General features: G+C 42.5%; 1 protein-coding gene across 3 annotated transcripts in view; it reads right to left on the reverse strand.

Annotated features, from left to right (window-relative positions):
- FAM177A1 (family with sequence similarity 177 member A1) overlaps window positions 1-26,428 on the reverse strand; it is a 30,196-nt gene continuing 3,768 nt past the window's right edge. For all 3 annotated transcript variants that reach the window (XM_008269492.5, XM_008269493.5, XM_002718139.6), the window contains 4 exons: window positions 22,716-22,889; window positions 6,237-6,303; window positions 4,667-4,764; window positions 1-2,071 (listed from right to left, as the gene is read on the reverse strand). In XM_008269492.5, coding sequence (XP_008267714.1) covers window positions 1,865-2,071; window positions 4,667-4,764; window positions 6,237-6,303; window positions 22,716-22,889 — 546 coding nt within the window. In that variant the 3' untranslated portion in view covers window positions 1-1,864. The remainder of the gene's footprint in view (window positions 2,072-4,666; window positions 4,765-6,236; window positions 6,304-22,715; window positions 22,890-26,428) is intronic.

A 26,428-nucleotide genomic window follows, 5' to 3' on the forward strand; every position in this document is an offset into this window, starting at 1 on the left:
TAAGACAAACCATTTAATGTATTTATGGGAAATATTATAGTTTGCATAAACAAAAAAGTATAAAAGTTTAAGGCACAGTGAATAACTATAAACCTTACAGACTGGCTGCTGTTAGACTAGTAGTGAAAGTAAAAGTCAAGAAACATAAAACCTTCTCTAAGTCACTATGTTCTACTTCTACAATCAAGGTTTCTAGGCCAACTCTGGGTGAGAATTAGAAGATCATCTTCAGACATACTTGCTTGTCCTTGATAACCAAATAAATATAAGTTGGAGGTACTATATGAAATGAAGTTAAAAAAACACTGGAGGGAAAAAAAAAGTCAGGTTAGCATGTTTTAGAGCTACTGATAAACTACATGGTGTCATCTGAAGTTTTATCCTTTTATCATTAAATTATATAATTTATACCCGTGAATAGAAAGATTACACTATCACACCGTGAACAGTCATACCATGAGTTCATGTAACTGGAGATTCCTATTGAAGAGTTTAATTATCCTTCCTAAATTCTTCAAACTTTAGCCAATGAACTTGGAAGTTCTTCACCTAAGTTTCAATTCAAGTTCACTGACAACAGATTTCCATAATAGGTGCACTGTACCTGTACTGAGAGTTTGAAGCCATATTTTATATATCTTATAGGTATATTTAAGATTAAAAGCTTAAAGTTGTTTAGAAAGCTACTAACAAAACCATTAATGTCTATAAGCTCAAGTTTGTGAAAGGACTTTTAAGATCAACAATTCTCAAATATTTCACACATTCTTCCTTTCATACATTTAGTTACAAACCAAAGTCTAAGACTCCTTGTAAGGTTCTACACACATACCTAGTAGTATTTTCAAATTTAGCTTCATGTCGTATAACTTTGTAAAGTTTACAAATAACCCAATAGGTAGAAAAATGACCAATCTGGTTCTAGTAAATTCTCCACCTTACTGTTGCTACTTCAGAAAAGTGAATGACAGGTAACTGGCTTCATCATGCTGCTGTTGCACTTTGTACAGTATTTAACATCTCCTAATGGGTTAAGTCTACATCTGACCCCCAGTCTCCTCCCAACCACTTTTCCTACAGGAGGCATTAAGGGCTGAATGAGTGATACAAAGAAGATAACCATGAGCATAATCACTAGGTATTATGACCCGAATACAAATACATTAATAAATCCATTCCATAACTAGTGTTTTTTAAAACATAGTCAAAGCTAGTTATTTAATTTGAATACTATTGAAAAATAATATAAGATTAAGTAACTTGCATTTAAAAATGGAAAATCAAACTCAAAATACTTTTCCATAAAATAGTTATTCTCAGTGAAAGAAAATTCAAAGTGCTTCCATCTTACTCCTTTTATTACACACTCAATGAGCCATCCTTAGAGCAGAATTAACAGATACAGAAACACAAAGCATAACATGATAAAATCTAGGAGGGAAATCCTCATTTTAATCTGAGACTGCAATATTCTCACCTTTAACTGGCCTTCATCTGCCCATTTACCTTTTCTTTCATTATTTTAAAGTGCACAAGTAACAGACAGGCTTGATAACTACTCTTCTTAATTAGAGATTAGGGCTCTAGAACATCCTTAGCATTTTTTTATAGATCATTTAAAAACCAAAGCACTAATTCAACACATGGTAAAAGTATAGTACAAATATCCTGATTTCAGATGTGATTTTTGCTTGATAAAGCCTAAGAATGATGAAACATTTTTTCTTTTCAGATAATTCAAAATATAAATAATTGTATTAAGTCCCACTGAATAGAGAATGTGAAGGCTCCTGATATATATTTAAAAAAACACACACGCACACACACAAAACCTCAGGGCTTAAAGTGTGATGGTCATTTCATTCTATGGTGGGACAGAAACTGGATTTTGTTTTCTTTCTGTAATTATTTCACAGTCTTCCTCCATTTCAAAATTGAGGTTCACAAATGAACTGGATACCGCTGTTTCTGGTTGATCTGTCTGAATAATGGGGTCAGCCTGCAGTTTATTTTGTTGGTATTGTCTTTCTGCTTCTTCAGACATCTTATTTTCTTCTTCTTCTTCTTCTTCCTTTTAAAAAGAGGAAATAGCAATAATAGTTGAAATTTCAATATCACAGTTTCTTCTCCCTTTGTCAGTTTCTCCCTCTCTCTCTTTTTTTTTTTTTACCAAAACTATCCTGTTCAATTCAGTTTGGTCTAATTAAGACACACCCCTGTTCCCAAAATAAAATATTATGAAACAAAGAAAGCTAAGTTATTTAAAAACATGGTCCAGCAGCACTTAGCTTTGATGAAACCTGATATTAACAGGACTTTATTTTTTAAAAATTAAGTCTTATTTAAAGAAAAACATTATATATCATTTCAATTTATGGAGTGTCAGCATGTTCAGTTGAATAGGTTGGTTACTCAATAATGATACAAGCATGGTTGGTTTTTCCATAAGTACCTAACAGATAAGGCAGTCCCAGTCCTCAAGGAGTTTACAGTCTAGTAGGGGGGCCAGCACTGTGGCGTAGTGGGTAAACCCGCCACCCACAGTGCCGGCATCCCATATGTGTGCCAGTTCAAGACCTGGCTGTTCCACTTCCAATCCAGCTCTCTGATATGGCCTGGGAAAGCAGTAGAAAATGGCCCAAGTCCTTGGGCCCCTGCACCCAAGAGGGAGACCCAGAAGAAGCTCCTGGTTCCTGGATTTGGACTGGTGCAGCTCCAGCCATTGCAGCCAATTGGGGAGTGAATCAGCAGATGGAAGCCTCTCTCTCTCTCTCTCACTCTGCCTCTCTGTAACTCTGACTTTCAAATAAATAAAGAAGCCAGTGCTGAGGCTCAATAGACTAATCCTCCGCCTAGCGGCAATGGCACACCAGGTTCTAGTCCCGGTCAGGGCGCCGGATTCTGTCCCGGTTGCCCCTCTTCCAGGCCAGCTCTCTGCTGTGGCCAGAGAGTGCAGTGGAGGATGGCCCAGGTGCTTGGGCCCTGCACCCCATGGGAGACCAGGAGAATCACCTGGCTCCTGCCTTTGGATCAGCGCGGTGTGCCGGCCGCAGCATGCTGCCCGCGGCGGTCATTGGAGGGTGAACCAACAGCAAAGGAAGACCTTTCTCTCTGTCTCTCTCTCTCACTGTCCACTCTGCCTGTTTAAAAAAAAAAAAAATCAAATAAATAAAGAAATCTTTTAAAAAAAAATCTAGTAGATGGGGCTGGCACCATGGCACAGTAGGTAAATCCTCTACCTGCGGTGCTGGCATCCCATATGGTTGCCAGTTCTAGTCCTGGTTGTTCCTCTTCCCATCCAGCTCTCTGCTATGGCCTGGAAAAGCAGTAGAAGATGGCCCAACTGCTTGGGCCCTGCACTTACATGGGAGACCAGGAAGAAGCTCCTCGCTCCTGGCTCCAGATCAGTGCAGCTCCGGCCATTGCAGCCATTTGGGGAGTGAACCAATGGAAGGCAGACCTTTCTCTCTGTCTCTCCCTTTCACTGTAGCTCTACCTCTCAAATAAATAAATAAAATCTTTAAAAAAATCTAGTAGAGAAGTTAAGATGTAAAAGCAACATTAAGACAAAGAAATAAGCACCATAAAGATTTAGTAAGAACAAATAACTTCTAGAATGACTAAACTAATGGAGAAGCTGGCATTTGTGTTGCATCTCTCAGTACAGGTAGTACCTAGGAAGATGAATCTCAGATTTGCTTGAGAATCAACAAGAAACCATTTAGGAAGTTATTACAATAGTCCAGATGAAGTAATGAGGCTCTAACCAAGGCTTATAGTATTAGCAATTCTTAATTATTCATAAAACATTTGAAACCACACAACAAAGTTGGCTGACATTTCCAGACTCATCTCCAGGCACTCCTGTTGAACCCTATGCTCCAGTGACAAATCACTATTCTTGCCATTTCCCCAAACACACACCTCTGCATTCCAGTTCTACCTGAATTGCTGCCCTCAATTTGCCTGAAGGATAGCAACAGATCCTTATATCTATTGTGTGCTTGCTAATATATACTAGGTGCTGTTCTGTTTTACACACAATACTTCATTTAACCCTTAGAGCACCCCAAGCATAGATGTTACACTTCCCATAAAAATGAGGAAACAGAGAGATTCAATACCTGAACGATAGTTACAAAGCTAGAAGTGCCAAAGTCAGATTGTGAATTCAGGTCCTTTGGTTCTTCAGCCCATGCTTTTAAGTGTTCTCATTCTTTAAGACTAAACTCATTTCATCTCCACCTTAAGACCTCACTACTCAGAACGGCACTGTTAGCTTTGTGCCTTAACTGGCACATATACATTTCTAGGACTTAATAAGTTCTTATGTGTCAAGCTCACTCCACTTCTCCAACATCCAGTTTATGTGCTATAAATACAGATTGGGCCTTGAATCCTTATCTAAAAACTAGAATAATAATTTTTAAAAAGAGACTTTTGAAAATTAAATAATGTATATTAGGCACCTCACATAGCTCTAGCATAATGAAATCCAGTTTAGTTTTATACACAGATCCAATTTAAAAATCCTAAAAGATAAATTCTTTAAAGAATTTAAGGGAATTACTCTTGCACAACTAAAGAATATATATGCTCATTATGTAAGCCCATCATGTCTACAGAAAACAGAACTGAATCAAGAAAATCTAAAAAGGAGACATACCTCCTTCTTCATCCGGTAATACTCATCAATGGCATACTGGTATTTTGGAGTGCTGATGCCCAAGACAGATGCAATCTTCTCTCCAAGAAAGTCACACACTAAAGATACAAAAGCGATAAGACTTAGACAATTCCATAAGCATTTCTTGAGTACTTTCTATGTGTAAGACACTGTAGAAGCAGTGACTATTCCTGTTCTCAAGATTATAAAAACCGAGCAGGCACCGCGGCTCACTAGGCTAATCCTCCGCCTTGTGGCGCCGGCACACTGGGTTCTAGTCCCGGTCGGGGCGCCGGATTCTGTCCCGGTTGCGCCTCTTCCAGGCCAGCTCTCTGCTGTGGCCAGGGAGTGCAGTGGAGGATGGCCCAGGTGCTTGGGCCCTGCACCCCATGGGAGACCAGGAGAAGCACCTGGCTCCTGCCATCGGATCAGCGCGGTGCGCTGGCCACAGCGCGCCGGCCGCGGCAGCCATTGGAGGGTGAACCAACGGCAAAAGGAAGACCTTTCTCTCTGTCTCTCTCTCTCACTATCTACTCTGCCTGTCAAAAAATTTAAAAAAATAAAAGGATTATAAAAACCCAGTACATACAGGTACTTCAAAAAGTTTGTGGAGAATGCATATTATGAAAAAACATGAATTTTTTTAAAAATCTGCACCAAAATAAACTTAATTTAATTCCATTTTTCCATGAACTTTTTGAAGTCCCCTTGTTTCTGTCTTCTGTATATCTTCCCTGATTCTCCAAGAGGTATGAGTAGCTCCCTCTGAGCTCCCAACAGCGTGTTCATATTTCTATTATAACATATCACCAGGTATTATAATTATCTGTTAAATGTCTTCACAAAAAATGGCATGAGAGGAATGGCTTGTAATTACAACACTCACTGAATGCCTGCTATGTGTCAGGCACTGTGAAAAGTTATGTTTTTTCAAAGGTTGCTCAAACTAAAGAAACAGATCCAAAATGGCTCAAGCTGTTTCTATTATATGTGACTCCTGAATACAGTGAGTGTTGGGTAACTGTTCCACCACTTACTATTCACGATTACCCCCAATAAAAGCAGAAAGTGCTACAAGCTGTGAAAGATTTAAAACAGCAGAGGAAAGCTTTATGACTTAGAAGCTATATTTAAATTTAATTAAGTCATAAGTTGATAATTCATTTTCTTCATATAAGACAGTTATATCAATTTAAGAAATGTTAATGAAAGAAAAATATAAATGAACTTTATACACTTTAGAATAAGCAATGAGACAGAACAATACCACCAGGAACTTAAATGACAAAGTAGCAAAACACTTGTTGAAGAGCTCAAGAACATGAAAATCATCTAAATAAATATAGGCATTTTTCTATGTTTTTTTAATATAATGGGAAGTTGAATGTTTTAAGGTGAACTGCAAGAATGTTAGATTAATATCTTCTAATGCTAGCTGGCTAGCTGTGTAGGTTCGAGTGATTAGATCCCTACTGCTTGTCCTTCCATCTGGAAACATCCCATTTGGCAAAGCCCCGGATCTTGGATCATATTATGACAATTATACACTATTCAAACAGAAAAGCAGTACCTGAGAGAGTTGATGTGGCAGCCCGAAGCATGTAAAACCATAAATAGGGGCCCCAGGTAAGTTTTGTCTGCAACAAGAAGTGAGATTAGCAACATTCATACCTAAATTCAGTCTCTGTATTAAGGCTAGAATCAAATAGTCAAATACCTGGTAGGCCCATAGAATACAGGCTGAATATCCCCTTTGTAGGATGTTTGAGACCAGAAATGTTTCTGGTTTTAGTTTTTTAGATTTTGAAGTGTCTGTACACATGGTACCAGTCAAGCACTTCTAATACTTTCTGAAAACTTTCAAATTAAAGATCATTTTGGAATATCATAGGGATGCTCAACCTGTATTCAACAGGCAACACTACAGATACTCCAGTCCAATCAAAATTATTCTTTATAAATGGAAGTTCACAAAATTATGTTACATTTACCCAGATAACTGCTACCACCTTAATCCCATGAAAGAACCAGAAAAAGATGCAGTCACTGGGGCAGGCATTTTGGTACGGCAGTTAACTCACCTCTTGGGACATCTGTATCTCATAGCAGACAGCCTGGTTGGGGTCTTTGTTCCTCCACTTCCAATCCAGCTCCCTGCTAATGTGCACCCTGAGAGGCAGCAGACAATGGTTCAAGTACTTGGGTGCCTGCCACGCACCTGGGAGACCCAGACTGAGTTTTGTCTCCTGACTTCAACCTGGCTCAGTCCAAGGTGTTGTGGGCAGTTGGGGAATGAAATAGATGGAAGATCTCTTTTACTGTCCCCTCACCCCTGTAACTTGCCTTTCAAATAATTTTTTTTTTTTTTAAGATTTGTTTTATTTATTTGAAAGACATAGTTAGAGAGGTAGAGACAGAGAGAGATGGTTCAATCCCCAGATGGCCGCCAACGGCCAGAGCTGCGCCTATCAGGAGCCAGGAGCTTCATCCGGGTCTCCCACGCCGGGTCTCCCACGCGGGTGCAGGGGCCCAAGGACTTGGACCATCTTCTACTGCTTTCCCAGGCCATAGCAGAGAGCTGGATCAGAAGAGGAGCAGCCGGGTCTCGAAGCAGCACCCATATGGGATGCCAGCACTTCAGGCCAGGGCTTTAACCTGCTGCACCCAGCACTGGCCCCAATTTATTTATTTTTTAGTATGTAGCCACTGAAAGGGAGTTGGTAACTAACAGTCTGAACTGTTCACAAACTGATAATCCAGAGCCTTCCTTTTTCCTGTTTTGTCTTCATCGTTCATAAGCACAGCACCAGAGTATGTGTGCAGCCAACAGATAAAACTTTAAGGACCCTTACAGTCCAACACCCACATGTTACAGTGGGGAAACTGAAATTCCAGAAATTAAGCAGGGTAAGTAAGGACATATTAAATGAGCTTTTAATGAGATATAAAAGTGGCAAAATGAGGCTTTTCATATATTTAATTAAAAGATTAAAGAAGGACCTAAATGTACAACCAAAGACAAGCACAGCATGTATTTGGGACGTCAGGACCACTGGCAGAATGCAGTAACACTGCACATCTCCACAGTTAATCCTGGCTCAGTAATTCCATACAGAACTTCTGCAAAGCTTGCCAAGTAGGTGTTGGTTTGCCTCTGGATGGAAAGAGTGATACAAGCATGCTTCAATATACCAATCTATATGTTTGCTGAAAGAAAACAATATACAGCCTACAAATAAATCCATATTTGCCTATTTTAATAATTATTCCAAAGAGGGAAAAAATATAAATTTGTCCATAATCATGATACTCTAGGAGCTGGCATTGTGGCACACTGAGTGAAGCCACCTCCTGCAATGTCAGCAACCCATATGGGCACTGACCGGTTTTCCCAGCTGCTCCTTTCCCAATCCAGCTCCCTGCTAATCTCCCTGGAAAAGTAGCAGAAGATGGTCTGAGAACATGGGCCCCTGCCACCCAAGTGAGAAACCCAAATGAAGCTCCTGGCTTGGACCTAGCCCAGCCTCTGCTGGTGTAGCTATTTGGGAAGTGAACCAGTAGATGGAAGATCTCTCTCTGTCTCTGTAACTCTGCCTTTCAAATAAATTAAAAAAACTTGAAAAAATCATGTTACTCTAGCTAGATATATTTATTACAAAGGCATTATAAAGGCAAATGCAAGATAACTGTTAAGACTGAGTGGATGAAGGGACTGGCACTGTGGCGTAGTGGGTAAAGCCGCTGCCTATAGTGCCGGCATCCCACAATGGACATTTGTTCGAGACCCGGCTGCTCCACTTCTGATCCAGCTCTCTGCTATGGCCTGGGAAAGCAGCAGAAGATGGCCCTAGTCCTTGGGGCCCTGCACCCATGTAGGAGACCCAGAAGAAACTCCTGGCTCCTGGCTTCAGATCGGCACACCTCCAGCCATTGCGGCCAACTGAGGAGTGAACCAGCAGATGGAAGACCTCTCTCTCTCTCTCTGCAACTCTGCCTTTCAAATAATAAATAAATAAATCTTAAAAAAAAAAAAAAAAAGACTGGATGAATGACAGCAGAGAAGGAAACATGAAACACAGACTTGTGGAAAAGTAGGTAGGCCAATTTCTATGATAATGCATCTAAAAACACACAGAAGTAAGGCAGCTCCTTTGTTTCTATGCAAGAATGAATGTACACCCAAGCAAATAGATTCAACCAAGAAATGCTATATATTACTGATTCCCTGACTCACTTTTGCTATATCTCCTATATTCAGAACAAGATGGGTCTTTTATGTGGTTTAACAATTTTTTAAGTATTTATTTGTTTATTATTTGAAAGGCAGAGGTAGAGAGAAAGAGGAGGAGAGAGAGAGAAGGGGAGACAGAGACCTTCTATTAACTGGTTCACTCCCCAAATGGCTGCAACGACTGGAGCTGGGTGGATCCAAAGCCAGGAGCTTCTTCTGGGTCTTCTACGTGGATGCAGGGACTCAAGGACTTGGGCCATCTTCTCTTTCCCAGGCGCATGATCAGGGAACTGGATCAGAAGTAGAGTAGCCAGGACTCAAACTGGCACCCATACGGGATACTGGCACCACTTTACCTACTATGCCACAGCACTGGCCTCTAACAATTTCTTTAAGGGCTCTGTTTAAGATGCTCTGATGTGGGGGCTAGCACTGTGGCATAGCAGATAAAGCAGCCACCTGCAGTGCCAGCATCCATATGGGCGCTGGTTCGAGTCCTGGCTGCTCTACTTTTGATCCAGCTCTCTGCTGTGGCCCAGGAAAGCAGTAGAAGATGGCCCAGATGTTTGGGCCCCTGCACCTGCGTGGGAGACCCGGAAGAAGCTCCTGGCTCCTGGCTTCAGATCAGCTCAGTTCTGGCCTTTGTGGCCATTTGGGGAGTGAACCAATGGATGGAAGAATTTCACTCTCTCTCTCTCCTCTCTCGCCTCTGCCTCTGCCTCTCTGTAACTATGCCTTTCAAATAAATATATAAATCTTCAATAAAAAATAAGATGCTTTGATGTTATGGTTTAGAGCAAATGGGACATAGGCAGAATTATAAGGAATGGAACCAATTTCTGTTACACAGAATGAATGATATTACTTTAGAAAAGGACATAGGCTTGCTTCAGAGGCAAGCATTCAGGTATTTCCCAGTGCAATAATTCCCCTGGGGTTGAGACAGTAACGGTTAATATCCAGGCTATAGCTACCAAAGAGCCAAATCTCCAGAGCTAAAGAACTGGATGAGGATTCCTGAATAACGTGTATCATATCCCATGAAATTATACTAAACAAATTTACACGGCTCTGTTTGCAGTGACCTTACTAGATCAAAAAGACAGGTGGAGGCTGGTGCTGTGGCATAGCAGATAAAGCTGCAGCCTGCAGTGCCGGTATCCCATGTGGACGCTGGTTCAAGGCCTGGCTGCTCCTCTTCTGATCCAGCTCTCTGCTATGGCCTGAGAAAGCAGTAGAAGATGGCCCAAGTCCTTGGGTCCCTGCACCCATGTGGGAGACCCGGAAGAAGGTCCTGACTTCAGATCAATGCAACTCTAGCCATTACGGCCATCTGGGGAGTGAGCCAGCAGATGGAAGACCTCTCTCTCTCTCTCTCTCTCTTTCTCTCTCTCTCTCTGCCTCTCTGTAACTCTGACTTTCAAATAAATAAATAAATCTTTAACAACAACAACAAAAAAGGTGGCTGAAGAGTCTACAGTAGAACACTGCCATCACTACCAGTGTTAAAACCACCACTGTGACCCCAGTAAAAGCAAAACTAGGACTAGATCTTGAGTCTTCAAGACTTCAAATTGATGCAGCTAAAACTCAAACTTATTCATGATTCCTCCAAAAGTTTAAGAATCCATCTATTCCTTCCCTATCAAGACCTGACAAGATTTATTATTTTTAAATAACTTATTTTCTGATTATAAAGTGATTATAAAATACTTAGAAAATGGAACAAAATATTTCAAAATTTTCTACCAGATATAATATTTTATAGAATTGTTATTTATTTGAAAGAGTTATAGAGAGAGGTAGAGCCAGAGAGAGAGAGGTCTTCCATTCTGCTGGTTCACTACCCAACTGACTGCAACGGTCAGAGCTGCGCTGATCTGAAGCCAGGAGCCAGGAGCTTCCTCCGGGTCTCCCACGTGGGAGCAGGGGCCCAAGGACTTGGGCCACCTTCTACTGCTTTCTCAGGCCATAGCAGAGAGCTGGATCAGAAGTGGAGCAGCCAGGACTCGAATAGGTGCCCATATGGGATGCTGGTGCTGCAGGCTGGGGCTTTAACCCACTGTGCCACAGCGCCAGCCCCATCTACTAGATATAATTATCACTAATATTTTAGTTTATTTTTCCACTCTTCCAAAGCATGCACATGCAAATAGTTTTCCAGTACTGTTGTATCTTCATATTTTCTCCATAAGGCTGCTTCTTCCCCATTTACTATAATGTATTGTCTATTTCCCTATATGCTTAAAACTAAGGGTAGAACTAGGCAAAAAAAAATTTAGATTATTTATATATTTATTTTAGTTATGTGAAAAGCAGAGACAAACAGAGATCTTCTACACACTGATTGACTCCTCAAGTCTGCAACAGCCAGGGCTAGGTCAAGCTGAAGCGGGAAGCCAAGAACTCAATCCGAGTATCTCATAATAGGGGGCAGGTAGAACCCAATCACTTGAGCCATCATCTGTTGCCTCCCAGGGTGTGCTTTAGCAGAAAACTGAAACTGAGAGCACAGCAAGGACTCAAACCCAGCCACTCAAATATGGAATGCAGATATTCCAAGCGGTGTCTTAACTGCTGTGCCAAATGCCAACCTCCTCTGAACCCCAACGTAATCATTTAGAAGGTTCTTCACTCACATTTGGAAAACTTCATGCCAGAAAATGTACACTACCCAGCAGCAATATATATTGTGTTCCTTTATAGCCCCCACCATTCTGTATACTGTCGTTTTAAGATTTATTTATTTATTAGACAGGAAGAGTGACACAGAGAGAGGGAGAGACAGATCTTCGAACTGCTGGTTCACTCCCCCAACAGGCTGCAACAGCTGGGGCAGGGTCGGGCAGAAGCCAGAAGCTTGATTTCCATTCAGGTTTCCCATGTGGATGGCAGGGGCACAATTACTCAGGTCATTTTGTACTGCTTTCCCAGGCCCATTAGCAGGGAACTGGTTTGGAAATGGAGAAACCAGGACTCAAACTGGCATTGTAATAGGGGATGTTGGCATCACAAGCAGTGGCTTAATATGCTATGCCACAAAACAAGCCCTTTTTTCCTTTTTTTAAGACAGGTAAAAAACTAGCTCAGATAATTTTAAGTTCAGAATAGAATACCTCCCCCACAGCCTTAACCATGGTTTTGCTTTCTGTGGCTTCAGGTAAATGCAATTAACTATGGTCCAAAAATACCGAATGGAAAATTTAATATTTTGAGAGAGAATGACAAACACAACAAGAGTGAGAAAGAGCATATTCCCATAGCTTTTATTACAGTGTTATTATAATTGTTCTATTTTATAATTATTATTATTTCTATATCTAATTTATAAATTAGACTTTATCATTGGTATGTATGTATAGGAAAAAACATTATATATAGGGCTCTATGATACCTATGGTTTAAGAAATCCACTGTAGGGCCAGCACTGTGACTCACTTGGTTAATCCTCCACCTGCGGTGCTGGCATCCCATATGGGCACCAGATTCTAGTCCCGGTTGCTCCTCTTCCAGTCCAGCTCTCTGCTGTGGCCCGGGAGGGCAGTGGAGGATGGCCCAAGTGCTTGGGCCCCTGCACCCGCATGGGAGACCAGGAGGAAGCATCTGGCTCCTGGCTTCGGATCGGTGCAGCACCGGCCGTGGCGGCCATTGAGGGATGAACCAACGGAAGGAAGACCTTTCTCTCTGTCTCTCTCTCTCTCACTGCCTAACTCTATCTGGCAAATAAATTTAAAAAAATAAATAAATAAAATAAAAAAGAAATCCACTGGAAGACTTGGAATGCATCCCCTGTGTTAAGGAGGAATTATTGTATATTAGAAAATGTGTCAGTCCATTTAAGTAGATAACAATTATGTGTGCAACAAATTTTAAAACTATATACAGAGATACATATATTTGAGGCATTTTTATCAAAACTAAAAAAAGGGAAGTAGAGGAAATGTTTATTCATAAGGTATATATAAGGTAAAATCTAAGTGAAATATTATAATATTATAAAAACACCTAGATTTCTATTTCTTTTTTTTTTTAAAGATTTATTTTATTTATTTGAAAGACAGAGTTAGAGAGAGAGGTAGAGACAGAGAGAGAGGTCTTCCATCCACTGGTTCACTCCCCAGATGGCCGCAACTGCCGGAGCTGAGCCAATCCAAAGCCAGGAGACAGGAGCTTCTTCCGGGTCTCCCATGCAAGTGCAGAGGCCCAAGCACCTGGGCCATTTTGTACTGCTTTCCTAGGCCATAGCAGAGAGCTGGATCAGAAGAGGAGCAGCTGGGATTAGAACCGGCGCCCATATGGGATGCCAGCACTTCAGGCCAGGGCTTTAACCTGAAGCGCCACAGCACCAGTCCTTAGATTTCTATTTCTTAATCTCATCAGTATCACAAACCCAGGAGTATTAATCTTTTTTTAAATATTTTATTTATTTATTTATTTATTTATTTGAAAAGCAGAGTTACAGAGAGGCAGGGACAAAGATAAAGAAAAGTCTTCCATCCACTAGTTCACTCCCCAAATGACCAAACAACCAGAGCTGAGCTGATCCGAAGCCAGGAGCCTAAGGCTTTCTCTGGGTCTCCCACAGGGATGCAGGGCCTCAAGGACTTGGGCCATCTTCTACTATTTTTCCCAGGCCATAGCAGAAAGCTGGATCAGAAGTGGTGAAGCTACGACTAGAATTGGCACTCATATGGGATGCCAGCCCTGCAGGCAGCAGCTTAACCCGCTATGCCACAGTGCCAGCCCCAGGAGTATTAATCTTAAATCTTTACTTTAAATATCAAGGTTGTTTAATTAGGTTTGTTTTACAAACCTACAATGTAAATACAGCATATCTCTCAAAACACCTTTATCCTACCACATCCATGATGCATTGTAGAAAATGGGTATGAGGCCGGCGCCACGGCTCACTAGGCTAATCCTCCGCCTTGTGGCGCTGGCACACCGGGTTCTAGTCCCGGTCGGGGCGCCGGATTCTGTCCTGGTTGCCCCTCTTCCAGGCCAGCTCTCTGCTGTGGCCAGGGAGTGCAATGGAGGATGGCCCAAGTACTTGGGCCCTGCACCCACACGGGAGACCAAGAGAAGCACCTGGCTCTTGCCATTGGATCAGCATGGTGCGCCGGCCGCGGCGGCTATTGGAGGGTGAACCAACGGCAAAAGGAAGACCTTTCTCTCTCTCTCTCACTATCCACTCTGCCTGTCAAAAAAAAAAAAAAAAAGAAAATGGGTATGAAGTGAAGCCATGCCTGACTTCAGTTATTAAAAACCACTCTAGTGGATAACTACTGGGTATTGTATTAGTCTGTCTTGACAGGAAATAAAATGATATAAGAAATTAGCTAATGGGGGCTTGTGCTGTGGTGTGGTAGGCTAAGCCTCCACCTTGGCACTAGCATCCCATGTGGGCGCCAGTTCATGTCCTGGCTGCTCCTTTTCCAATCCAGCTCTCTGCTTACAGCCTGGGAAAGCAGTGAAGATGGCCCAAGTGCTGGGGCCCCTGCACCCATGTGGGAGACCCAGAAGAAGCTCCTGGCTCCTGGCTCCTGGCTTTGGATGAGCTCAGCTGTGGCTGTTGCAGCCTTTTGGGGAGTGAACTAGTGCATGGAAGACCTCTGTTTCTCCCTCTCTCTGTTTGGAACTCTACTTCTCTAATAAATAAAATCTTTTTAAAAAACATTAGCTAATAGCAGAGCTTAATAAAGGGATTATTTAGAAAAATATGGACAGAGTTTATAAAACCAGCAAAGGACAGAAGAGTATTCAAGGTCTAATAATACAGAGAGAATCAGTAGTGTCCCTGCTAAGGTCCAGCACATGCTGGAAACTTATACAGAAAAACAGCAGTGTTGGGAGATAGGTCCTAAGAAGTGATGAAGCCAGGAGGCCTAATCTTCCCCCCAACTTTTCTCTCAATCCTGGACTTCCCAGCCTCCAAAGCTATAAGCCAATAAATTTCTCTTCTTTACAAATCATATAGTCTGTGGTATCCTGGTATAACAGCACAAAATAGACTAAGATAACCCCTATGTCTAAGTGTAAAATGAAAGCATTAATGAAAAGGACAGCACCCAAACGGGGAAGATGTCCCAACAGTCCCTGTGGCCTTAATAGAGAATTTTCTGCCCTCTAATTTTCCAATGGTGGCGTGCACTGTCTGAAGTCAACCGAAAGTGAAAGGGCAACAGAGCTATGGTCTGGGAAATAGTACAAGATGGCCCAAGACCTTGGGACCCTGCACTCACGTGGGAGACGCGGAAGAAGCTCCTGGCTCCTGATTGGCACAGCTCCAACAGTTGTGGCCATTTGGGGAGTGAACCCAGCGGATGGAAGACCTTTCTCTCTGCCTCTTCCTCTCACTGTCTGTAACTCTACCTCTCAAATAAATAAATAAATACAATCTTTAAAAAAAAATTCAAGGGCCGGCGCCGTGGCTCAATAGGCTAATCCTCCACCTTGCGGTGCTGGCACACTGGGTTCTAGTCCCAGTCGGGGCGCCGGATTCTTTCCTGGTTGCCCCTCTTCCAGGCCAGCTCTCTGCTATGGCCAGGGAGTGCAGTGGAGGATGGCCCAGGTGCTTGGGCCCTGCACCCCATAGGAGACCAGGAAAAGCACCTGGATCCTGGCTCCTGCCATCGGATCAGCGCGGTGCGCCGGCTGCAGCGGCGGCCATTGGAGGGTGAACCAACGGCAAAAAGGAAGACCTTTCTCTCTCTCTCTCTCTCTCTCTCTCTCACTGTCCACTCTGCCTGTCAAAAAAAAAAAAAAAAAAAAAATTCAATACCCTATCATGATAGAAACACTCAACCTAGAAATAGAAGGAAATTTCTTCAACCTGATGGACATGTGTAAAATACATACTATTAGCATCACAGTTAATGACAAAGGACTGAACACTCTTCTACCCAAAGATCAGCTTTGTTCTCACCACTCCTACTCAGTACTGTGGGAAGTTCTAGCCAAGTTAGCGTGTGAGAAAATGAAACAAAGAACATCCAGACTAGAAAAGGAAACTAATTATCTCTACTTGCAAGAGGCATTGTCTTGTATACAGACAACCTGAAGGAATCCACCAAAAACCTCTTCGAAATCAGAAACAAATTCAGGGGCGTGTTTGGTACAGCAGTTAAGTTGCCCATTTCCCATACTGGAGTACCTGGTTGAATCCTGGCTCCTCTGCTTCAGCTTCAACTTCCCGCTAATGTGCATCCTGGGAGTTAGCATGTAATATTTCATTCACTTGGGTCTCCACCCACTTATGTGGAAGACTCCTGGCTTTGACCTGGCTCAACTCTAACTGTTGCAGGCATTTGGGGAGTGAAACAATAAATGGAAGATCTTGCTCTGTCTGATTTTTTCTCTGCCTTTCAAATAAAATGAAAACAAATAATTTATTAAAATTTTTAAAGAAACAGCTTCAGCAAGATTACAGGTTCAGGATCAGTGCTGCGGCATAGCTGGAAAAGCCGCCACCTGCAGTGCCCACATCCCATAAGGGCGCCAGTTGGAGTACCAACTGCTCCACTTCCCATCCAGCTCTCTGCTATGGCCTGGGACAGCAATAGAAGATGGCCCAAGTCCTTGGGCCCCTGCACCAGAGTGGGAGACCAGGAAGAAGCTCCTGGCTCCTGGCTGCGGATGGCCATTGAGGCCATTTGGGAAGTAAACCAGTGGATGGAAGACTTTCTCTCTCTGCCTCTCCACTCTCTGTGTAACTCTGACTTTCAAATAAATAAATAAATCTTAAAAAAAAAAATTTAGAAAGACAGTAAATGTGACCTAAATTGATTCACAAATTAAATAGATCTACAAACTCAATGCAATCCCCAGCTGTCTCCTCTTCAGAGACTGACATGGTTCTAAAATTCATATGGAATTGCAAGGAACTCAGAATAACTGAAAGAATTTTTTAAAATTTCTTAAAAAAAAAAGAACAAAATAGGAGTAATTTCAAAATTTACTACAAAGTAATGATCAAGATGGTATGGTATGGACACAGTGATAAAACAATGGAGTAGAACTGAGAGTCCAGAAATAAAACCCTGTTCTATGGTCAACTGATTTTAAACAAGGGTGAAAAGGCCATCCAACGGGAGAAAAGTAGTTTTTTCAATAAACAGTGTTTTATCACCTGGAAAACCACATGTAAAAGACTGAGGCTAGACCACTATCTTACACTTTATACTAGAATTAACTCAAAATAGACCAAAGTCCCAAATATGAGAGTTAATACTCTAAAATTTTAAAAAACAAAACATAGGAATAAATCTTCAGGACCTCAGAAGTATCTTAAAAAAGATTTTTTTAAAAGATTATATTTATTTATTTGAGAGGCAGAGTTTCAGAGAGAGAGAGAAACAGAGAGAGAGAGAGGTCTTCCATCTGCCTGTTCACTCCCCAAATGGCCACAACGGCTGCAGCTGGGCTGATTTGAAGCCAGGATCCAGGAACTTTTTCCAGATCTCCCACACTGGTACAGAGGTCCAAGCACTTGGGCCATCTTCCATTACTTTCCCAGGCCATAAGCTGAGAGCTGGATTGGAAGAGGAGTGTCCGGGACACGAACCAGTGCCCATATGGGATGCTGGCTACTGCAGGTGGAAGGCCTAGCCTACTACGCCACAGCCCCAGCCCGAGATGCACTCTTAAATACAACAATAAAAACATAACCAACAAAAATTAAAAAAAGATAATTCAGACTACACCAGAATTAAAAATTTCTGTGCATCAAAAATCAAGAAAGTGAGGGAGGAGTGCTGGAGTGCTGGAGTGCTGGAGTGCTGGAGTGCCTGAGTGCCTAGGGCAATACATGGCTCTGCTCCTCACTCCACCTTCCTGCTAATGTGGAACCCGGGAGGTAGTAATGATGGCTCAAGTAATGGGGTTCCTGCCATCCATCTGGAATACCTGGATTGAGTTACAGTTCCAGGTATCTGGGAAGTTGGGAAGTGAGCCAGAGAGCTCTCTATCTGCTTCATTTTCTCTTTCTTGTTCTCTCAAATAAATAAATATTTTTTTAAAATTAAAACAAAAAACCATAAAAGTCAAAAGACAATTCAAAGAATGGAAGAAAAATACCTGTAAACCATGTATCAGATAAGGGACTTGGTCTAGAACATACTGAAAAAAAAAATCCACCCCTTACAAGGAGCAGGCATTGGTGCAGCAGTCGAGATAGCACCTGGGACTTCGATCCATACTGAAGTGCCTTGGTTTGAGGCACACTTCCATTCTGATTCCAGTTTCCTGCTGAAGCATACCTCGGAAACAGCAGGTAATAGATGGAGTACTTGGGTCCCTGCCACCCACAAAAAAGACTCTTGAGTTCTGAGCTCCTAGCTTCATTCTGGACCAGCCCTGGCTGTCTCTGGCTGTTGTGGGTATTTGGCAAGTGAACTAAGAGATGAAGATATCTATTTATGTATCCATCTCCCTGTCTTTGTTTTCTCAGTAACTACAAACTCTCACAATTCAATAAAAAAATGTAAATAACCCAATTTGAAAAATCAGCAAGGGAGGGCCAGCACTGTGGTGCAGTGGGTTAAGCCACCACCTGTAACACCTGCATCCCATATGAGCACTGGTTGGAGTCTCAGCTGCTCTGCTTCTGATCCAGCTCCCTGCTAATGCATGTGGGAAGGCACCAGAAGATGGCCCAAGTACTTGGGCTGTTGACAACCATGTAGGAGACCTGGATGGAGTTCCTGGCTCTTGGCTTCAACTTGGCCCTAGCAGTCATGGCCTTTTGGGGAGTGAACCAGTGGAAGGAAAATCTCTCTCTGTGTCTCTCCTGTCTCTATAACTCTGCTTTTCAAATAAATAATCAAATTTTTAAAAATGAGCATAATTATCTGAATAGACAATTCTTCAAGAAAGATATACAGATGTCCACTAAGCAAATGAAAAGATGCTCAATGGCAATCAATGCACCAGAGGCCAACACAGAAAGGCATTTTAAAACCATGAGACATCACTTCACATCCAATGGGATGGCTAGACCCAAAAAGGAATGGGCATTTGGCACACTGCTTAAGATGCCTGCATCCCATATCAGTGTGCCTAGTTTGAATCTGGGTTACTCTACTCCCAATCCAGCTTCCTGCTAATGTATACCCTGGGAAGTATCAGATGATAGCTCAAGTATTGGGTATCTGCCACTCATGTGGGAGACCTGGATAGAATTTTGGGCTCCTGGCTTTGGCCTGGCCCAGTTTTGGCTGTTGCGGGCTTTTAGGGAATGAATTAGCAGATGGAAAACTTCTTTGTGTCTGTTTCTCTTTCAAAGAAAATGAAAACAAGTATTTTTTTAAAGATGTATTTATTTATCTTGAAAGTCAGAGTTACAGAAAGAGAGGGAAACAGAGAGAAAATCTTCCATTCACCGGTTTACTCCCCAGATGGCCGCAACAGCAAGGGCTGGGCCAAGATGAAGCCAAGATCCAGGAGCTTCTTCCAGGTCTCCCATGTCAGTGAGGCCACCTTCCTCTGCTTTTCCCAGGCCATTAGCAGGGAACTGAATAGGAAGTGGAGTAGCCAAGACTCCAACTGGAGACTATAAGGGATGCCAGTGTCGCAGGAAGCAGCTTTACCCATTATGCCACAATGCTGGCCCCAATAAATATTTTTTTAAAAAGTTAACTGTTGGTGAAGATGTAGAGAAATCAAAACCCTTGCACACTGCTGGCAGAAACATAAAATGGTACACCCACTTTGGAAAAGTCTGGCAGTTCCTCATTTAAACACAGAGTTACCATATGACCCAACAATTCCACTCCTAGCTACATACCCAAGTGAAACTAAAACTTATGTCCAGGGCCGGGTGGGTATTTAGCGTAGTAATTAAGACACTGCGTGGTGGGGCCTGCTTTGTGGCGCAGCAGGTTAAGCTGCCTCCTGTAACACCGGCAGTTCCGGCTGCTCTGCTTCAGAGCCATTTCTCAACTGATGTGCCTGGGAAGGCAGTAGATGAAAGTCCAAGTACTTGGGTCTCTGCCAGCCACATGGGAGATCTGGATCCTGGCCCAGTCCTGGCTATTGCGGTCATTTGGGGAGCAAACCAAGATCTCTGCCTCTGACTCTCTCTCTCTCTCTCTCTCTCTCTCTGTTGCTCTGCCTTTCAAATAAATAAATAATTAAATCTTTGAGACACTGCTTGGGACACTTGTGTCCTATATCAGAGTGCCTGGATTTAAATCCCAGCTAGATCCTGATTCCAGCATTCTGACAATGTAGACCCTGGGAGGCTGTGGTGATGGTTAGGGAGTTCCAACCCATGGGGGAGACTTGGATTGAGTTCCTGGCCCTCAGCATTATCTCAGTAAAGCTTTACAAAAAGTAAACCTTGTGGCCAGGCAATGCTGTAGTACAGCGGGTTAAAGCACAATCTGTGGCCGGCGCCGCGGCTCACTAGGCTAATCCTCCACCTTGCGGTGCCGGCACACCGGGTTCTAGTCCCGGTCAGGGCACCGGATTCTGTCCCGGTTGCCCCTCTTCCAGGCCAGCTCTCTGCTGTGGCCAGGGAGTGCAGTGGAGGATGGCCCAAGTGCTTGGGCCCTGCACCCCATGGGCACCTGGCTCCTGCCATTGGATCAGCGCAGTGCGCCGGCCGCAGCGCACCAGCCGCGGCAGCCATTGGAGGGTGAACCAACGGCAAAGGAAGACCTTTCTCTCTGTCTCTCTCTCTCACTGTCCGCTCTGCCTGTCAAAAAAATAAATAAAAATAAAATAAAAATAAAAAAGCACAATCTGCAACACTAACATCCCAGTAGGTGCCTGTTCCAGTCCAGGCTGCTCCATTTTGGACCCATCTCCCTGCTAATATACCTGGGAAAGCAACAGAAGATGGCCCAAGTGCTTGGGCCCCTGCTACCCATGTAGGAGAGTCAAACGGAGGTTCAGGTCCTGGCTTCAGCCAGGCCTAGGCCTGGCCACTGTTGAGGCCATTTGGGAAATGAACCAGGAGTTGGAAGTTCCTTCCCTCTCTGTCTCTTCCTCTCTCTGTAATTCTTTCAAATAAATCAATCAAGCTTTTAAAAAAGAGTAAATCTTATGAAAGTAATAAAGGTACATTCTACGACAATGCTTTTATTCTCAGTTTCTATTTAAATACACGGTAACTTTTGACACAATGACTTTTAAAAACACACATGTACACACTCAAGTTTATGCAAAGAAGAACTAATCCTTCAAAGTAATTTAAAAGGAAGACATTTGTTCCAAAAATTCTTTCACTGAATGAAACACTTCTGCAATATTCTACATATATTTTGAACTACCATCAGAATACAGAGCACAATCCTTTTAATACTTTCTGTAGTTGAAAATCTAGATGTGATTTTTTTTTCTTTTCTTTTCTTTTCTTTTTTTTTTTTTTGACAGGCAGAGTGGACAGTGAAAGAGAGACAGAAAGAAAGGTCTTCCTTTTCCGTTGGTTCACCCCCCAGTGGTTGCTGCGGCCGGCGCACTGCGGCTGGCACTCTGCGGCTGGCGCACTGTGGCCAGCGCACTGTGCTGATCCAAAGCCAGGAGCCAGGTACTTCTCCTGGTCTCCCATGGGGTGCAGGGCCCAAGGACTTGGGCCATCCTCCACTGCACTCCCGGGCCACAGCAGAGAGCTGGACTGGAAGAGGAGCAACCGGAACAGAACCCAGCACCCCAACCGGGACTAGAACCCGGTGTGCTGGCGCCACAAGGCGGAGGATTAGCCTAGTGAGCCGCGGTGCCGGCCCCACTCCTATCTTCTTAATATTTATTTTTATTCATTTGAAAAGCATAGTTAAGGAGAGGGAGAGACAGACACAAAGAGAGATCTTTCATCCACTGTTCACTCCCCAAATGACCACAATGGCTGGGACTCAGCCAGGGCAGAGTCAGGAGCCTAGAACTCCATCTGGGTCTCCCATGTGGGTGGCAGGGGTCCAAACACTTGGGCCATGTTCTGCTTCCTTCCCAGGCACATTAGTGAGGAAATGGATCAGAAGAGGAACAACCAGAATCCCAACTGACACTCGGGTGGGATGCATCACAGAAGAATAACCCACTGCACCACAATGCCAACCCCACATAATTCTATCTTCTGATCAAAATCTGAGGTCATATAAAAGGAACTGACAGCTCTTAAGTTTTAGGTGGTACCTATCATGGTAGTATAGACCTTAATCCAAAGGGACTTGGATTTAGGCACTCAATTTACTAAGGTAAATCTTTAAAAAAAAAAAAAAAAGATTTATTTATGTATTCAAAGGCAGTTTCAGAGATGCAGAGGCGGGAGGTGGGGGAGGAGAGAGAGAGAGATTTCTTCTATCAGCTGGTTCACTCCCTAAACGGCTGCAACGGCTGGAGCTGGGCTAATCCGAAGCCAGGAGCCAGGAGCCTCCTCTGGGTTTCCCATGTGGGTACAGGGGCTCAAGAACTTGGGCCACCTTCCACTGCTTTCCCAGGCCACAGCAGAGAGCTGAGCTGGATCGGAAGTGGAGCAGCTGGGACTCAAACTGGTGCCCTTATGGAATGCTGGCACTGCAGGCAGTGGCTTTATCTGCTGTGCCATAGCACTGGCCCCTACTAAGATGAATCTTAAAAGAAACTTATCCACACTGACAATTATTACCCTGAAAAACAGTTTTAGGCTACCAAAATGCTTAGATATACTTCCATCCATATAGTGTAAAAAGTGATTTTTTTACCAAACTCATAATGTAAAATTTTATAATCAGAATATAGTTCATCTAAACCTCAAAATGTCCTTTCCAATCTATGTTTAAGGGGAAACAAATTCATCAAAACAAAATCTACTGACAAAACAACCATCAGCATTAAACCTACTGGGTCAATAGTTGGCAAAACGTCTTTCTTCTCCAGGCCATCAGCTTCATCTTCATCTGTACTGTATTCTTCCATTGTTTCACCACTAACAAAGTGGATGACTCGTCTCGGGACTTTCTTCTTTTTCCCAATGACTCCCAGTTCAACATTTTCGAAGCCTCTTTCATTACTCATCTATATCAATAATAAATTCAGAAAATGAGAGTTTCAAGTGAGGTTAATTTTCTTTCATTACACAAAAAATGTTTGGTTGCTTTATTTTAGGGAATAAAGAAACACAAACCAGTTTAAGCAGTTAAAAAAATCAAACACTCAGGAGTATCTATACTGTGTGTGTGTGTATGTGTGTGTGTGTGAAGTTTAATGAATAATAAAATAAACATCTGCATAATAACCAAGTTTAAAAAAATAGAATTTAAGTTTTTTGTTTAGGTCAACAACTAATAAATCCAACACTATAGTTTGAGTTGTAGCAATCCCAATGCCATATATATAATACACAGAGATATAAAAAGGTTGTTAGATACCAATTATTTTAAAGTACAATGGTAATTATGGAAGTAGTAATATATAATATCAAAAAACATATAGATGTATATATCACATATAAAATAAGACATAATAAAATAGCAGCTTATATCAGGGAACTCTAAGCTTTAGGTTTGAGCTTAATTATACATGAGCAAAAGAAAAGCAGTTCACCTTAATTATAAACCTCTCCTTTTCTCAAAATGGGAATCCTAAATTCTAATGCCTTTTAGGACTAAACAGGTACCAGAATGAAGCTTTATAGGGAAGGGAGGATCCTGTGGGTAACGCATATTCCAACTAAAAATATTTCAATTGAAAAAACATTTTTTTAACTGCAGACCTTGGCATAGCAGGTAAGAAACCAATTAGGATGCCCATGACCCATATTAGAGTTCCTGATTGGTCCCTGGCCCTACCTACTGATTCCAGCGTCCTGCTACTGCGGATTCTGGGAGGCAGCAATGATGGCTCAAGTAACTAGGTTCCTGCCACTCACGTGGGAAACTTAAGAGCTCCTGGCTTTCACCAAATGCAGGCATTTGAGAAGTAGGCCAACAGCAGGGAGTTCTGTCTCTCTGCCTCTCAAATAAAAATTATTAAACAAAACAAAGCTGGGCCCAGTGTTGTGGCATAGCAGGTAACGCTGCCACCTGCAGTGCCAGTATCCCATTATGGGTGCTGGTTTATGTCCCTGCTGCTCTACTTCTGACCCATCTCCCTGATAATGGCCTGGGGAAGGCAGTGGAAGATGGCCCAACTGCTTGGGTCCCTATTTTATTTGAATAAGTGTGACAGTCAATTTTTTTGTTTTTCTCAAAGATTCAGGAATAATACAGACATGGGACTCCTCTCATTCATTGAAACAAGGCAAGTGACTTCTAAGGCTCTCCTTTTTAAATATTTATTTATTTTATTCATTTGAAAGGTAGGCCAACAGTGATAGAGTGTGCGTGTATACCCATTCACTAGTTCGCTCCCAAAATGTTTGCAACAACCATGGCCAGGAGCCAGGAATTCCATCCAGGTCTCTCAGGTGGATGGCAGGGACTCAACCACTTATTTTTACTTTTTCATAATAAACTACTCCTGATGCCCACACATACACAAAACTGTCTTCTATAAAAGATTATTTTCTTCATGGTCAAACATAATTTAAAAGATTGTTATTCAACTATTGTTACAGAGATCAGATGATACTAACAAAAACAGTAGATTAGAACTATCAGTTATGCAAAAACAAGCAACTTTCTTTGAATTTTTTATTGATTTTCATTTATTTGAAAGGCATACAGAGAGAGACACACACAAAGATCTTCCACCTGCTGGTTCACTCCCCAAATTCCCACAAGGGCCAATCAGGCCAAAGCCAGGTGCCAGGCATTCAATATGGGTCTCCCACATGAGTGGCAGGGATCTAAATATTTGTACATCATGTTGTACCTTTCAAGGTGTGCATCAACAGGAAGTGGAGGCGGGACTTGAACCCAGACACTTGATAAGGGATGAGGACATACCAAGTGCTGAGGGAAATATCTGTACCAAGCAACTTTCCTTTTCTACATGGTTTTCTCTTAGTCTTCCAAGGTCCTTTAGAACACAGAAATGGTTGCTCTCTATCCGTTACTTCCTACAGTTTAGGCATTGGTCAGGATCTGAATCCAGACATATAAACCAAAAAACATATGCATTGCACCATGACATACAATTGGTGTAACTGGCAGCACTGATAACTATTGTATAGTGAACTACAGATCATGAAAATCCTGATATCACAGACTGACCATGGGTTAGCCAGAAAACGAATTAAAAATTTTCTGTAGCCTAACCTGAGGGTTCAAACAAATCCCAGCCTTCACCAAGGAAGACCTGTTCATTTATTTACTGCATTCATGAACAAAAATGGACAAGTGATTCACCCAAGCTCCCTTTCTTATACCCCCTCTCCCGCAACAAGTCCCCAGGCACTAAGTATCATTCCTATCAATCTCTTCTGTTTCCATTTACAATAAGATTTGACTTATGGCTGTCCCAACATCAATATTTTCTTTTGAGGGGCTGGCATTGTGACATAGTAGGCTAAGCCTTTGCCAAAGGTGTTGGCATCCATGTGGGTGCTGGTTTGAGTCCCAGCTGCTCCCTGCTAGTGCACCTGGGAAAGCAATCCAGGATGGCCCAAGTGCTTGGGCCTCTGCACCACGTGGGAGACCCAAAAGAAGCTACTAGCTCCTGGCTTCAGATCAGCTCAGCTCCGGCTGTTACAACTATTTAGGGAGTACAGCAGCAAATAGTAGACCTGTGTCTATCTGTAACTTTTACCTCAAATAAATAAATAAATAAAATAATATATAACCAGCTGCTCCTCTTCTGATCCAGCTCTCTGCTATGGCCTGGGAAGGCAGTGGATGATGGCCCAGGTCCTTGGGCCCCTGCATCCACGTGGGAGACCTGGAGGAGGCTCCTGGCTCCTAGCTTCGGATTGGCGCAGCTCCAGCTGTTGTGGCCATCTGGGGAGTGAACCAGTGGATGGAAGTTACCTCTCTCTGTAACTCTTTCAAATAAATAAAAATCTTAAAGATTTTATTTATATATTATATATAATATATATTATATGTATTATATATATTTTATATATATTCTTTTGGTGGAAAGCATTTTGGCATTTGGAGTGGGCCACATGGGATGTCTACATCCCATGACAGATGGCCTGGGTTCAAGTCCCAGCTTGGCTCTCCAATCTAGCCTCCTGTTAATGTGTACTCTTGGAGGCAGCTCAAGTAGGTGTGTCTCTGCCACTCACAGGGGAGACAGGGAATGAGCTCCCCATTCCAGTCTGGCCCAGCCTCAGCAATTACCAGCATTTGGAGAATGAACAAACATATCTATCTCTCTCTCTCTCTCTCTCTCTCTCTCTCTCTCTTTCTGCCTTTCAAATAAGTAAAGAAAAAAAATAAAACTGTATATATATATGTATATGTACATGTATATATTTCCTTTTGCACCCTCACTTTTTTTTTTAAAGATTATTCATTTATTTGAAAGGCAGAGTTACAGAGAGGTAGAGACAGAGAGAGTCTTCCATCCACTGTTTCAGTCCCCAGATAGCTGCAACAACCAGAGCTGGGCCAATCTGAAGCCAGGAGCTTCTTCCGCGTCTCCCATGCTAGTGCAGGGGCCCAAGGACT

Source organism: Oryctolagus cuniculus, chromosome 12 (genome assembly GCF_051225735.1).
Source record: "Oryctolagus cuniculus isolate XC-2025 breed Fujian yellow rabbit chromosome 12, ASM5122573v1, whole genome shotgun sequence".
Lineage (NCBI taxonomy): Eukaryota > Metazoa > Chordata > Mammalia > Lagomorpha > Leporidae > Oryctolagus > Oryctolagus cuniculus.